Below are 16,485 nucleotides of genomic sequence, written 5' to 3'. Positions count from 1 at the left end.
TCGCCAGGTCTAAAAACTCCTAACCCTCCCCTCCCATCCAATCACGTGGTCAAATTGCTTCTGCTTTTTTACTATATCAGGGATTATATCCACCCTTCACCTCTTCTTAGCCAACAGGCCAGGCCTCTCCTAGCCCAGGCCACCCTCTTCCCCGGATCCTACAATAAAATCTTTGCTGGTCTCCCTGGAGTCTTGCCCTGTAATACACTCTCCATAAGCAGCTCGTGATTTTTCTAGAACCTCACATCTCATCACATCACCCTCCCTCTCCAGACAGGTCAGTGGATCTTCAAAGCGCTCAGGACAAAGTCTAACTCCTTAGTGGGGTCTACGAGGCCCTATGTCACCTGGCCCATACCCACCTCCTCGACCATGTCCCCCTCACAACCTGTGCCGACAATTACCCTGTGAGATAGGTACTGTTATCATCCCCATTTTACAGCTGGCAAGACAGAGATTCAGAGAGGCTAAGACACTTGCCCAGAGCAGCACAGCTAACAGGATTCAATCAGGGTGTGTTCACATTCTTACCCACCATGTTTTACTGTCTTTTATAAGTGGTCAATCCTGGCACTCTCACTCCTTAAAAATCTGGTTCCCTGGCTCAGAATAACTATTTGAATTATGAAAGGGGTCTCGAAGTCCTGATAAAAGGAATAAGTAATGGGGAATAGTAAAGGGGCCCCTGAGAGCCGTTAGCCAGGGCTGTCCATCTTTGAAGATGGGTGGAGAGAGCTGACCCCTGACTCCCTTCTGGAGCCACATGCAGCTAAGATCCAACCCCCTCTGCGGAGTCCACCGAGTCCCCGCCCCCGCCCCGGCTCTGAATAGCTTTCACGTCAGTAACACGTAAGGATCCTCTGGTTGACACCATGATGGCTCATCCCAGGCAGCCTCCAGGCTCCCAAATGTGAGTGTGTCCTTGTGTTATTTGTTCTACTGAGAAGGTCTGGACGGACTGGTAGAAAGTTCTAGAGAGGAAGGCCCAGTGAGAAGATGAAGGGAGAGGTGGGCCGTGACCTGCAGCTCAGCTGCGGTCTGTTGGGCCCAGCTGGGTTTGGAGAGCTGGGGCTCTGGCCAGGCGTACAGCAGGGGCCAGGAGGCCCAGCTTACTGGGTGGCTGAAGGTATAGGCTTAGGAGCCAGTCAGCACAGACCTGACTCTGTGCCTTAGACTTTTCCACATAGAACAGGACTAACAGTGTCCCACTGCCTCATAGGGTTTTTATGAGGATGAAGAGAGAAGACAGGGCCTTTAGCAGAGCTTGGTCTTGACATAACCGGTCTAGAATAACGGTGGGTTCATTACTGTTGCGTTGTTTTGATTGTTGTTATTCACAGAATCATGGAGTGGTTAGGAACACAGACTCTGGAGCCAGTGTACCTGGATTTGAATATCAGCTCTGCCACTTGGTAGCTGTGTGCCTTGAAAGAGTTATTTAACCTCTCTGTGACTCAATATCATCATCTATGAATGGAGATAGTGATACCGATTTTAGAGCAATTTGGCTGAGGATTAAGTTGATACATAAAGCACAACTGGTACAAAATGTTAAATGTTTGCTATTTTAATTGTGATAAGGATTATGATAATTACTTTTAGAGGTGGTCAGAGGAAGCAGTCTGGAGAGAACTTTGGAGACAATGGTAGGAGGAAGCTAGAGCTTAATAAATAAGCACCACCTGCATGGGATTGGGAGGGTATCGACTTGTTAAGGGAGGGCCCATGTGGGTTGTTTTTTATTTTATTTATTAATCACGTGTTTGTATGGGTGTGCAGCAGAAGAAGGGCTTGAAGTTCAGACACACCTGGGTTCGGAGCCCACAAGCTGGTGGCCTTGGGCAAGTTACATCATGCCTTGAGCCACAGTTTCCTCATCAGTAAAACTGGGGTGATGATAGTACAAACTGCAGGGCAGAGGGCTGTTGTAAAGACTGAGTAAAAACATGCTTGGAGAGCATTCAGCTTGGTGCCCGGCACCTTCTAGGCACTCCGGAAATTTCAGTTAATATTCCAGCGCTGTCACTGTGTGTGGAGTCTGTCACACGTAGCAAGGCAGTTGAGACGCAGCGAGAATGAGACATGACCTGCTCAGCTGAGATCTCCTGAGCTCCCGTCATGTACCAGGTGCCCTTCTAGGCACAGGGGATGCTGCTGTGAACGAGATCCCCAAAGGTCCTGCTCTCATGGAGCTGAAGGTGCTGGAAATCCCATTACTGTCACCCACAGGGGAGCTGAGAAAAGGAAGGAAAAAAGGCATGATCATCCTTGCTTCCTGTTTGCTGGGGAGGAAGCTGGCTCTGGGGGCGACCGAGAGAGGGAACTCTGAGCCGGGACTTCCTGGACCTGGAGGCTGAGTGAATCGGGGAGGCCGCCAGGACCCGCCTCCACGCCCAGAGCAAGAGTCCAAACCCCTGGAGTTGTAGGGCAAACTTTAGGCAAAAATGACATCCAGAAAGCCATGCCTTGGAGGGCTTCATGGAGCACCCCCCTTAGCTCCCACAGACCCCACCCCCATCGTGGCTGGACCTGCAGGTGAAGGCTGGGGAGGGAGAGAACCTGGGTTTCTCACGACCGTGGAAAGGAAAAGCACAGAATCAGCCTGGGTCTTCGTCCTGGCACTACCTGTGTGAATTTAGTGTGCTGTTTCTCGTCCCAGGGCCCCCGTTTCCAGGAAGCAGGGTGATGTCACCCTCCCCCTGGGCTGTCTGAGGATTAATTGTGGCCCTTCCTGTGTGAAAGCTCCAAGAGGATGGCAGCCAAGAGAACCCTTGTTCCAGGACCTGGGGTGTAGCATCGCCCCCTCCCCAGCCCCACTGGGGTCTTTCCTTCCCTGAGAGCCAGGCTGGAGGCCCTTCCCACCCCCCACCCCCACCCCGCCTCTCCCGGAGCTGACCCCATATTTCACCTGCCACCAGCCCACGGCCTGCAGGGCTTACTGACCATCTCCCTGTGTGCTCGCTGATTCCTCTCCAGGCTGCCTGTCAGCAGGGCCAGCAGCTGCCTCCCTGCTCAGCTTCCCAAAACAGAAGGCTGGCCTGACCCAGAAACATAGCAAGCACCCGGGTGGAAAAGGACGACAGGCACGCAGGAGGATCGCCAGACAAGGCCTGGGCAGTATTGTCCCATTCTGGTTACCGGGGGCTCCCACATCCCACTGGCTCGAGTTCCAGTCCTCAGCCAGCTGTGTGGCCCGGGGCAGGTGGCTTCACCTCTCTGAACTACAGGGATTCATTGAGGCGATGAATGAAAGTGCTGGGCACAGGGCCTGGTACACAGTCAGTGCTCAATCAGTGTGAGCAGTGACTATGATTACAAGAGGTGGTACAGCAGAGGGATCAGGAGTGAAACTTCTGAGTTTCAAATCCCAGCTCTGCTACTTAATGGGGCATATAGACAGGAGCAAGACACAGCCTCTCCCTGTGCCTCAGTTTCCTCATCTGTTAAATGGGGATAATAAAAGTCCCTTCCTCATGGAGTTGTAGGGAGGATTAGCTGAGTTAATACACATAAATTTAAAGTGCTTAGAACAGAACCTGGCACATGGAAAGTGCCAGATAAAAGCTAATGATTGCTGTTGCTATTTTCTAGCTGCACAGCAGTCTCTTCCCTCCTGCGGGCCTGAATGCAGCAATCATCCCTGAAATGAGAAGGTAGGTGAGGTCACTGAGCGTGTGTTCCCCACCCCCTCCCCAGGCTTTATGGAAGGGAAGCCTGGGAGGCAGGAGAAGCAGCATCTTCTAGACCACACCCACCAGCAGACTCGGGCTTAGGAAGGTGAACACTGCCCCACCCCCAGCCCTGCTCAGAAACCTCTCCAGCCCCTGCTCAGGTCGCAGGCAGGGCCAGCTTTCTTCTGTGTGTCATGCAGTGATTCTCCCCATTCCTGGCTCCACACCCAGCCAGCCTCACCCCGCTGTAATTACAGAGAGAGCTGAGGCCTCGGTGCCCAACGTGACGTCAGCCTGAAGCTTCCAGCACGTTTATCTCACCCCAGTCACTTGGGATGAGGGCACCTCCATCTTCCCCTCTCGGCCCCAGGAGTAGGCAGTGGGGTCTGGGTCTGTCAGCTCAGCCCAGACTTGCAGGTTCCCACCCAGGCCCTGCCGCCCCCCAGCGGTGTGCGCAGGCCACGTTCTGCGCCTCTGTTTCCTCACCTGCAGATTGGGCATGGTGACAGCGCCCACACTGCTGTTGTGAGGGTTTAGGGCGATAACATCTGCAACTGCTCACCGCCGTGGCAGGTACGCAGGGAACAGTAAATGATGGTGGTGTTGTCACCCTCCCTACTATTATTTTTAGCAAACTGCCTCATGTGCGCCCTGCTTAATACCAAACCGATATCTCAACCGATGACTCACTGAATTCCTTAACAGCCCCCAACCCACCCCAGCCCACGAGGAAGGCAGGGTCCCGACCCTAAGCCCATAGAGGGAGCATAGCACGCCCCGAACTGCACACCTGCTGGGGACAGATGAAAGATGAACCCAAGCTCGAGGGGCCTTTAGGTTAAAGGACAATTTACAGACTCATTCTCTGAGCTACCTGGGAGGGGCAGGGAAGTCTAGAAAATAGGTCCTCTCTGGGCTTGGAATTCCAGACCAGACACTCTGCCTGAATAGAGCACCTTTGGATAATTATCATTATTAACTGTCATCATGATAATAGAAGTTACCATTGGATAACACTTCCTATGACAGTGTCCTCATCTGTAGAATGGGGATCATCACACCACGCTTACCTCACGGGATTGCTGGTGAGGATGAAGCGAAGCTAATGTTTGTGAAGCATTTGGAACAGGGCCTGGCATGTAGCAAGCGTTATGTAATTGAGAATCAACATTGAAAATATCAAAGTGATGGTTTGCTAAATGCTTAAGGAGGATGACCTCATGATACATCCCTGAGGAGGCTACTATTACATCCAGTTTACAGGTGGGAAAGCTGACAGCTCAGAGCCACCTGGGGAAGAATGTTACGCCCCTCAGAAGGCGCAGAAGGCAAGCTCTTGAGAGCTTGAGGATGCTGGAGGCTTGGAAGGGGGGATTGCAACCCAGGGTCACCTGCCTTCCAATCCACTGGCTCCCGTCTCTCTCGTCCCCTTCCGGGGGTCCCCAGTGGGGAGGCAGGATGCTGCAGGCTCTGGAGAAGGTATTTCTGGAGGGTGATCTGAGCCCTTGGCCAGGCGAGGGTTATTAATAGCCAGGCCTTAGTGCCCCGCTAGGGGCGGGCAGGCTCTGGGGGGAAGGGAGCGGTAGGGAGGGCGGAGCTGAGCCCAGCCGAGCTGGGGGAGGAGAGTCCGGAGAGGCTGGCAGAACTTGGCCGCGAAGGCCCCTCCCAGCCCCCCGGGAGCCCAGCTGTCCCCTCCGCAGATTCTCCGGGGCTGGTTCATCACCTCTGAATACTCCTGTGACAGGAGGTGCTTGCAGAACCCGCCTCCAGCCCCAAGCAGGAATAAATAGAAGGCACCCAGCCCAGGAGAAGCAAGAAGTTTCTAGACCTGCGTTCCCGGCTTATTAAGCTCTCCGCTCCACTCAGCGGCTCTGGCTGAGAGCCTGGACGGCCTGGGCGGACGGTGGCTGGCTGATCTCCGGTGAGGCTGTGTGGAGAGGGGTCCTTGAGAATTCTGCTGCACCGGCCAAGGGCCGCCTTTGGTGGCTGGAGAGTCTTGCGGGGCTGGGACCCCAGCCTGGTGTGTGCCTCCGTCCTTGGCAGTGGCATTTTCCGAAGCTGAAGAATAAGCTCGGAAGGCCAGTGCACCCACATCACCTTGCTGTGTGACCTCGGGCAGGTGGCTCCCTCTCTCTGAGCCTCTGTTTCCCCTCCAGCTCAGCAGCCGCCATGGCTGATGGTCAGATGCCCTTCCCCTGCCATTACACGAGCCGCCGGCGCCGGGACCCCTTCCGGGACTCATCCCTGTCCTCCCGCCTGCTGGATGATGGCTTCGGCATGGACCCCTTCCCCGATGACTTGACTGCCTCTTGGCCCGACTGGGCCCTGCCTCGACTCTCCTCCGCCTGGCCGGGGACCCTGAGGTCGGGCATGGTGCCCCGGGGGCCCTCTGCTGTGGCCAGATTTGGGGTGCCTGCCGAGGGCAGGAGCCCGCCCCCCTTCCCCGGGGAGCCCTGGAAAGTGTGTGTCAACGTGCACAGCTTTAAGCCGGAGGAACTGATGGTAAAGACCAAGGACGGCTACGTGGAGGTGTCTGGTGAGTGGGGGGCAGGAGGGAGTGAAGCCGGGGAGGGGGTGTAGCCCTCAGACCCGGAAGAGCCAAGAGAATGCTCCTTTGGAGGGGACGCTGTGGCCGCATGACACAGGTGACTTCAGGGCTCAGGAATGCAGCCCATAAAAGTTCTCTTTACAGAAAAGCTCTTCTCTTCCAGCTCCTAGGGGGAATTCTAACCTGATTCAGCTGCTGGGAGCTTTGGGCGCTGCATCAGCCAGCCAACAGGCAGGGGGATAGAAACCACGTTGCATGTCCTAACAGACAGAATTTAATATAAAGAATAAGTTTAACAGATATAGGAGTAAAAAGCCAGAGAAGAAGTGGGGTTCACGCACCCAAGCATCACGACACAGTCCAGAAGGGGGTGTTTGATGCCGTGTAATGACAGCGTTAGTAACTAGCCCAGGTTTCAAGAGAAACACCTTCCCTTGTCCCAGATGAGGAAACTGAGGCATAATTGTCATTATAAGGCTACGACGTGGTAACCCTGGTCGAGCGCTTACGGTCTCCCAGGCCCCGTGCTCAGAGCTCTACCTGGGGCATCTCAATGAACACAAGCAGAAGGGGCGGGGCCTGTCTCCTCTTTTTTACAGATGAGGAAACTGAGGCACAGAAAAGTTAAAGTAACCCACCCAAGATCACCAAGGATTCCAACCCCGGCTGTCTGGGAATTGGGAGGCCAGAAGCAAATTGACAATTTGTTGAGCACCTACCAGGTGCCAAGGGCTACAGCTTTCATATTCCTGCTCTCAAATAATCCTCCCTCCAGCCCTGAGAAGCAGAGGTGGCTAGTCTCATTTTGCAGCTGAGGAGCCTAAGGCCCAGGTGGGCACTCGTCCAAGGTCACGCCGTGAGTTAGCAGCAGGCCGAGTCTGGGCCTGCCCACATCCCAGCCTGGGAGAGGGAATGTTCTGGGGAAGAGGAAAGAGGAGACGGACGCTCAGTCCCTGCGAAGCCGGGCCGCAGGGGAAAAGCCTCCCGTCCCTTCCCTGGCAATTAATGTTCCAGTGAAAGGCATGTTCCTGGCAGGCTCTACCGGCTGGAAAATCAATAAAAGCCGTTGCAAACAGGCTGGGTAGGGACTAGCCCCAGCAGAGCAGTCTTCAGGGGGAGTTTCAAAGGCTCCCAGGGCAGAATTATAAACATCAGAGGCGCCGGAGGGTGTGGTGGGCCAGGCGGCATTCTGGGGCCTTATGTGGGTGGAGGGAGATGGCCAGGGTGCCAGACGCCTGAAACCATTTCTCTGGGCTTTGTTTCCTTATCTGGAAATTGGGGTTCAAATGGCTACACGGCCTAAGGATTTTTGTCTTAGATGACGCATGTAAAGTGTGTATATAGTGCCTAGAACACAAGGGATCGGCATTGTTTTGATGTTACTAGAATGCTAAGGCCCCAAAACATACATACATACATACATACATACATACATACATACATACATACATAAATGCTAGATGTTCTTTGAGACCCGGGTTCAAATCCCACCACCGCTGTTCAATCTCTGAATGGATATGGACAAGAAAGCCTTTTCACTGCTCTGAGCCTTGGCTTCCCCATCTGAAGAGTGGAGATCATAATAATATCCATCTTGCAAGGCTGTAGGGAAGATTAAATACGTGCAGACAATCCATGATAATAAATGCAGAGTGTCTGTAAAATGGAGCTAATACTAGTGTCTGCCTGGCACTCTGCAAACAAGGTGATTATTATCACCGCTCCTCCTGTCTTTGTTTTAATTAGGGTTCCAGAGGCTTCCACCCCAGGGTGGAGGGTGTCCCATGCCCTGTGGCCCCTTCAGGAGAACTCTGTCCAGCCTGGAGAGCTTTTCCCTCTCCATCTTCCTTTCTAGGTGGGGTCTGGCAGCTCCAGGCTGAGATCCCAGCTGAGTACCTTACTAACCCAGAGGCTTCGAGTGGGTCACAGAGCCTCAGCTTCCACATCTGTAAAATGGGGTCATTGGGGGCTTAAATAAGACAAAGACAGACAAAGCCTTTTCAGGTTGAAAATGCCTCACAGCTGTGCACTTAGCAACATCGACTTGACAGAATCCAAATCCCCCAAGAATACATACAGAGATTTTTATAACAGGGATTTAAAAAATCAAATCGATTATCAGGGGCTCCGTTTGAAAACCAACTTTCAAGGGACGTGGGAAGTCAGATCAGTCTCCCATCCTACCTCACTTAATGACACACCCATTCTTCCTCAAGCTGTGCAGGGCACTGTGCTAAATGCAGCCATATGTTGGTTCACTGGTTCCTCACATGGACTTCCAAGGAAATATGCGTAGGTTTGTTGCACCTATTTTACAGATGAGGAAACTGAGGCCCAGAGAGACTAAGTCACCTGAGATCACTTGCTTCTCCGTGGCAAGGTCTGAAATTCAAAGCCAGGCCTGCTTAGGTAGTTCCGAGTCAGGATGGCTGGATCTGCTTCTAATTGAGTGGCCTGGGACAAATCCTATGACCTCTTGGGCCTCAGCTTTACCCTTGGTCTTATGAGGAGTTGGACTAGATCAGTATTTGCCAAATGGTGTGTTTTAAGATATCACTGGGCATCTGATAAATGCGGGTCTCCTCACTGCAGGACTTATCAGAGCCTTGAATTTGCTAATGGCGTTTATGAATCTCTGAGAGGTAGCCCTGTCTTATCTGACCACATAGGAGTGTCTAGGCCCAGGGAAGTGTTTGGAAAATGCTAGACTAGCTGGTTTCCATCATGCCTCACATATACCCCTCCCCCACCCTGCAGCCACCAGCCAAGAAATGTTCTGTCCATGGGCCGCTGGCCCAGGCCCTGGCCGAGGAAGGGACTGCAAAGCCAGAGGCTTTATTCCACCCCCTCTCCTTAATCCCAGGGCCTCTGCCTCCCCTGGAAACAGCACCTTCTTTCTTCAGCTGGGCCGATGGCTTTCCCCGAAGTGCTGATGCTGCTTCTTGGCACCTACATTTCTCAGTGGCTGTGAGGGACCTCTAGCTTCCCCTGGCCTCCAGATGGGTTCGTTTTTTTCATAATAATTGCTTTTTTGTTTACCAACATAAACTATTTCCATGGTAGAAAATGTAGACAGGAAAGCAAAATAAGAAATTAAAAATCAGTCATAATCCTTAAGCTGCCCCAGTAAATAGATATCCGAATAACATGCAAATTAAGCTTCAGCAGGGGCCTCCTAGCAAAGCCCTCTTTCACCCAGCTTAACCCCCTCCCCCAAGCCCCCCTTTACAGAGCTGCCTTTGCTTAGAGATCCTCCCCCACAACCCCAGTACCCTATTTTCAGAGCATGGACAGAGAGGTTTAGCTTCTGAGGATCAGTTTTTTCCCCCAGTATCAAAATAAACCCCAAGCATTCACCTTCACATGGTATTTTTACAACTTTCAAAGCAATTCTGTGACTCATTGGTTCCTAGGAAGTTTCTGTCACCGCCATGGTAGAGAAGAAGAGAGATGTGCTGGGAAATGTCAGAGCAGGGACTCCAATCCCCAACCCACATCCCTGCCTTGGAGTCTTTGCTCCAGCGCTTCCAAGCCGTGTGACCTGGGGCACATCACTTAACCTCTTTTGGGGGTTGGGAGACTTCCATTTCCCCATCCACAAAATGGTAATAATGAAAGTACCTGCTTTCAAAGGTTTTTGTGAAAAATGAACAGTTGATATCGGTAAGGTGCTTAGAACAGTGGCGGACACCAAGGAAGCGCCGCAATATAAGAGTTTGCTATTATTATTCTCACCATCACCATCATTATCATTTATTATTGCCAGGACACCAAGTGTGCAAAAGGGCTGAGTCAGAAGCACTGGCCTGTCCCCAGGGGAAGCAGGTCTCCGGAGGCCCAGGCTTTGGGAAGGGGACCAGGGGACAGACAGTGTTCCTCTGGCCACAGGCATGTGTCAGAGCTGGTCAGCTGGTGGTCACGGACTTGGCAGGTCAGAATAAACTCTCTGAGCTTCAAGAGGCAGCACGTTGGCAGAATAGTATGTTCTGGTTAGCCAGACACTCCCGTTGAAAAACGAATTCCTGTAAATGTACCCCTTTCCGCCCAGCTGGTGGGAGACTACGTTAATGCAGTCTTTCCTAAGGGAAATTTACAGCATATAGAGCAAGGCTTCGAAATTCTAGAACTTGGAATTTATCCTAGGAAGTCATGAGGCCGGGTGTGAAGATCTAGCTACAAGAATGTTCAGTTCAGTGAGGTTCTTTCTGATGTCAGAAACCCTCTCAGTGCCCCCAAGCCGGGGATTGGCTAAATGAACTTGTATCTCCCCGCAGCCATTAAAAGTCAGGTTGGCAGTGAATATTTGCTATAATATGGAAAAATAATTATAACACGTCAGTAAGAGAGAAAAACAAGTTTCAGGTGTAACATACAGTATGATCTCATTTGATAAAATGGGTGATATACATCTATACTCTATAACATGTATGCATTTCTAAGTAACATAGAGAAGTCTGGAACGTATACAAAAATGTGGTTTCCTCGGGGTGATGGAATTATGGAGGGTTTTGATGTTTTTTTTCTTTCTTTTCTACATTTTCAAACATACACATGCGTTATCTTGTAATCAGAAAAAATGTTATTAATAAAGGAATAATGAATAATAAAAAGGTAATGAATAATGTAATCACCTATAAATTATCAGCTTGAAATCTTGACTGCAGTAAGACACTATATTACACAAGGTTATTTACAGTCTAGATTCCAAAGCCCCTCAGAAGGATGTCCGCGGGTAAATGAGGGTTCTTGGCCCTGGAATGTGGCACCACAAATGAGGAATGAGTAATAATAGGAGCCTGATGGCTCTGCCAGGCGCTAATCCGATTTGTTTAAAGAGAAATTAGAGATACTCTCTCCATTTAAAAAAAAAAAGTGGGGATGGGCCAATGGGCTCAGAATTTGTTACATAAATTTCAGATGACAGCCACTTTGCGCTTAAGCCTTCTTGTAATTTCATATTTTTCCTTCCTAAGGAAAGAAAAAAAAGCCCTCGCCTGCCAGCCTGGAGGAGGAGGGGTGGGTGGAATTTCACATCCATGGTGACTAATGTGTCATTTCTCAGGAAAGTCCCCTTTGGGTGTTGTTTTCTTTTAGCAGGTTGAAGCATTATTTCCAGGCAGTTTTTTCAGGACTCAGTACAGATAATGGGGCCCAAATAACTAACTGGAAGCTGGAACAGGTGGAGGGGCATCGGACCCCAGCCCTTGGCTTCGATTCCAAGAGTTGGTTCTGAGACTGGGGCTGCCATGCACTTGCTGGGTGCCCTTAGACCCATCCCTGGGCCTCAGTTTTCACATCGGTAACTGAGGGAGAAAGAGGCCCATCCTCAGAGCTGGGAAAGGGCTCTGTGCATTATAAAGCCAGCTGAGTGGCAAACTAGCCCCACTTTTTTCCTCTCACCCATTCTGGGATGTTGGCCTCAGGGGTCTCCTGGCTGGTTAGGAGAGAGGGGTGAGATGCAAGGCTTCGAAGATGCCGTGCCACATCTTAGAAGACAGGAGATAGACTCTGTGATTTCCTAAGTCTAACGCATAATCATCTACAAACCACGGTCGAGGCCTCCTGACCTGCCTGTTGTCTTACTGCATCTTCACGACAGCCTGGGAGGTGGTATCAAGTGGGTCCACTTAGCAGATGAGGGACCAGAAGCTCAGACAACTGGAGCCTCTAGACCAAGCCCCGAGCCACACAGCGAGGCCGGGGCAGGTTTTTCATCTGAGCCTGAGTCCTGAATGATGCCCGAGGGACATAGCTGCTGACACATGGCTTTCTTCTCCCTTCCAGGTAAACATGAAGAGAAGCAGCAAGAAGGTGGCATTGTTTCCAAGAACTTCACAAAGAAAATCCAGTAAGTAACCTGGCAGCTGGATTTCAGGGTAGGATTGGAGTGGAAGTGGGGGTGCCTGGGACCTGAGATCTGGGGTCTCTCCCTCTTGGGCATCTCTACTTCAAGATACACCCCCCTGCCCCCAGGGCGGGGAATTGAACCCTTGCACCTAAAGGGGAGAAGGTATCACAGCAAACGTGCAATAGGTTCCCAGAAAGGGGGGTGCGTAGGTTGTGCCAAGTCATCTGCTCAGTGCCCCGTGAGGTGGGATTAACAATCTCATTCTGTAGATGAAGAATCCGAGAATAGGAAAGACGAAATGACTTGTCGACAATTCCACGAAAATTGGGGCACTCACCCACCCATGTGATACGATGCCCCAAATTCCCCAATAGAATCTTTCAAAGGCTGCTTGCTCTAAGTCTCCCATGGCCAGGAGAACGTGCGCCTTCCCTAGAGCATCCTTGTGAATTAGGCTGGAAGGTGTCCTGCTGTCATCACTACTCACCACCTAGAGGGGTTTTCAGGCTGAGAGATTGGGACAAAGGAAAGGCCAGTTTTGCTGAGGGGAGTGAGAAGGGCTGAGGCCTGGGGATTATGCGAGCAGCAGGAAGGCCAGCAGGCTGAGCCAATGAGTCAAAGCCACACTGAGGCCCTGATGGCAACAACTGTAGGCAGAAGAGACTCACTTTCCCCCTAATCAGCACCCTTGCACTATGTGCACTTCTGGCTCCAAAGTCGTTTCCCAGTCCCATTTCACCTTTGCAGCAAAGGTATGCAGTGGGGAAAAGAGACATTACCCTCCTTGTATTATGGGGAAACTAAATCTCCCAGAAGTGAAAGGACATACCCAAGGTCCTTAAAATTAGCATTTAGAACAGCCCAAACAGACCTTTGAACTCTGAGTTCACCGTGTTCATTCCTTGAGCAAGGAATGCCCTTTCCTCACCTGTAAAAGGGACGGATGCTGATTCCAGCCTTGCCGAGTTACCAGCTGAAAAGGAAATGAGATCACTGCCCTGTGATGGGCACACAGCAGGTCCCCATGAGTGGTGGTTTGTTGTTACTATTATTGTTGTTGTTTCTGAATCTTAACTCCTCCCCTGGCCCTGGCAAAGATATCCTGTGTCTGGAGAGGTTGCACAAGCCGAATTCTGAGGCTGCTTTCAGCTTCAGGATTCTGTAGTCCTGTCTCTCCTGCCATGTGCCCATTCCTAACCCACCGGGCGCCTCTGGAGTGCTTAAAAGGCTGCAGCCCCTTCCTGATGAGGCAAACGCCAAACTGCTCTTCTCCGCGCCCCCTGGCTTGCCTGCCATCCCCAAGACCCACACCTTTCCCTAGTACCACAGCCAGCCAGAACAGACGTTGCTGATGGGGGAGAGATGAGGGAGAGAGGGAGGGAGGGAGGGGGCTGATGTTTCTTTCTTTCTTTTTTATATTATTTAATTTATTTATTATTTTTGGCTACGTTGGGTCTTCGTTGCTGCGCGCGGGCTTTCTCTAGTTGTGGCGAGCAGGGGCTACTCTTCGTTGCGGCGCGCGGCCTTCTCACTGCAGTGGCTTCTCTTGTTGCGGAGCACAGGCTCTAGGCGCGCGGGCTTCAGTAGTTGTAGCACATGGGTTCTAGAGCACAGGCTCAGTAGTTGTGGCGCACGGGCTTCGTTGCTACACGGCATGTGGGATCTTCCCAGACCAGGGCTCGAACCTGTGTCCCCTGCGTCGGCAGGCGGATTCTTAACCACTGCGCCACAAGGGAAGCCCTGATGTTTCTTTTAAGAGACTGAAATAAGGTCTGAGGATGGAGTCACAGGCAGGGCAAAGCTGTGAAAGGGACTGAGCCGGAAAGAAGTCAGCAAATTCATCATCTCTAAAAGACAACCATTTCCATGGATCTCACCATCTCCGAGGCCTCCGGGAAAACAGCTTGTTGGGAGTTACTTGACCAGATAGAAGTGTCTAAAGCTGCTGGAGGCTCAGCAGCTGAGCTGGGCCGCTTGTTAGGACACTGGACTGACATGGCCAGGAGCCCCCCAGAGGCTCTCCTCAGTCAACCAGTCATCCCAACCCTGTCCCTGAACCCTCCAAGCCTCCCCGCATTCCAGCGACTAAAGGGCTCCGAGGACCCTCCTCCATCACTTCGGCATGGATCCATCCATTCTGGTTGGTCCAGCTGCGCCAGTTGTTAAATATTTTTGAACCTTGCCTCTGCGTGTAGGGAGTCCCAGCTCCATGACTGAATGGGTGACTTGCAGCAAAATGCCTGTATCCCTCCTTCCCTCAGGATGGGGAATGAGAGGATGTGTACAGACTCAGTGCCCAGCCCATGGGAATTAAAATTATTAAAGATTCCACAAGGCTGGAATCACACAAGAGCCACTGGGACTCCTGGGACCTCCTGGCACCTCCTGGCTCTGCCCAGACTCCAGACACCAAGCCTTCTATGCTTACGTTCCCATACTATTATTTGCTCACGACTTTTTTTCTTTTCGATCAACTCGCTTTTGATAAGGTTCAATTCTCACCAGTCAAACGTTCACTGAAGAAGGCAATTGTAAAATAAATCCAACAGAAGCAAAATGTGGTTAAATTCTAACTAGGCCGTGTTGCCTGCCTGAGGGTCTAAGTCATAGATTAGCTCTTTCTTTGTTAAAAGAGAGAAAATAGCAAGAGATAGAGGCTAAGGTGTTAAAGGCATGTTAACACAGAGCTGAGACTTTCCCTTGGATGTGAATGAAAGATCTGTAAGAGGATTGAGGTGGAATAGCTCTCCCACCACGTGTTTCAATATAGAGGTCACCACCTGGTGAGAGCCCTTGAACAAGTCTCTCCCCATCTCGGGGCCTCCGTTTCCTCGTGTGTAACATGAGAACATCGTCCTGGACAGTCGAGATCCTTTCGGGCTCTGACATTTCATGGGTCAGTGCTTGTGCTAAAATAGTCTCAGCTGTCAAGATGCTCACTTGTACAGCCAATGACTTCAATAACAATGTAGAAGGTGAGGCTGACTGAGCACTTCCTATATGCCAGGCACTGTGCTAAGCCCTTTGCTTTCATCATCCTACATAATTCTCACACCACCCTAAGAGATAGATGCTATTTTTAACCCCCTTTTCCTATAAGGAAATAAGTTCAGAGAGGCAAGATCACTAGTCCAAGGTCGCACAGTCAGGAAGAACCAGGATTTGAACTCACGTCTGCCCGCCTGCAAAGTCCATGCTTGTGGACCATGGCTGCCCTGTCATATTGCCCCAGGTGTTCTGTGGGGTGGCGTGCAAAGGGTTAAACAGAGTCAGCCCATCCCCGGCCCAGAGAGGGAGGTCCAAACTCTTGGCCTTGTCTCTACTTCAGAAGTTTGGCTTGGCAACTGCCCAAGTTCCCTTTCTCTTCCATCCTTCCCTGCAGGCTCCTTGGTAATCTCCGTGGCTCAATTTGGCAGGAGTCTCCCTGGTCGAGGAAGTTCATGTGGCTACAGGTGGCTGTTCACAGCAAAAAACTCCCCAACCCCTCCAGGAAGGGTCCTCCTGCCCATGACCAGAATGGGCTCACCTTACTTCCTGGGTCTTTCATCAAGACCCCTGCATTTACAATAGTCAGAGCCAGCCTGGACCGGTGATCTATGGGGATTGAACCTTCTGGCTTTCCCTACCGTGGACCTTTTGTCAAAAGTCTGGTGCCTGGGGAGACAGGGGAGCATCATGATCAGCTACTCTGAGTTCGGAGACCAGGATTGCAATTCTATTCCCATCTGCTGCTTGCCGGCTGTGTGACCTTGGGCAAATCAGTTCACCTCTCCAATCTCAGTCTCCTCATCTATAAATTGGGGATAGTAGTGGAACTTGCCTGCTGGGATTATTATCAAAATAATAATCTCACCAGGCAATATCGAAAATATTTTCTTTCAAATGAAATGAGAATGTTTGGCTATATTAAAAATAATAAATGAATCGTGTGTTTCTCCTAGGCTTCCTGCAGAGGTGGATCCTGTGACAGTATTCGCCTCGCTTTCCCCAGAAGGCCTGCTGATCATCGAAGCCCCCCAGATCCCCCCTTACTCACCATTTGGAGAGAGCAGTTTCAACAACGAGCTTCCCCAAGACAGCCAGGAAGTCACTTGTACCTGAGACCCCAGTCTTGGCCCTTCCTTGTTCCCTCCCCAACCCCTGGGCTTCTTTGATTCCAGGATACATTACTTTAGCTGAATTCATAGATTTAGTGCGACTGAAATGTTGGGGGTCAGGGTGGATTGACCAGATTCCCTGGAGAGTGTAATAGTAGGTTTTCCCTCAAGATGGCGCAATTGGCAGGTCGTGTTCCGCTGCATTAGGCCAAGATGCTGGGAGTTTTTCTTTCTTTACCTTTTCTATCCTGATGAAAATGTTGCACATTCTACAGCTGCAAAACAAATAAAAGGGGACATAACATTTCACATTGTATCTTA

General features: G+C 51.1%; 1 protein-coding gene across 1 annotated transcript; it reads left to right on the top strand.

The window, feature by feature from the left end:
• Positions 1-5,840: 5,840 nt before the first annotated feature.
• Positions 5,841-16,168, top strand: HSPB8 (heat shock protein family B (small) member 8; the record flags this gene model as incomplete). Its single annotated transcript, XM_079716977.1, has 3 exons — positions 5,841-6,207; positions 12,004-12,067; positions 16,009-16,168. 3 exons carry the CDS (start codon positions 5,841-5,843, stop codon positions 16,166-16,168), a joined length of 591 nt encoding a protein of 196 aa, XP_079573103.1.
• Between the last annotated feature and the right edge of the window lie 317 nt (positions 16,169-16,485).

Source organism: Hyperoodon ampullatus (genome assembly GCF_949752795.1).
Source record: "Hyperoodon ampullatus genome assembly, chromosome: 13".
Classification (NCBI taxonomy): domain Eukaryota; kingdom Metazoa; phylum Chordata; class Mammalia; order Artiodactyla; family Ziphiidae; genus Hyperoodon; species Hyperoodon ampullatus.
This window is presented reverse-complemented; position numbering and strand designations above follow the sequence as displayed.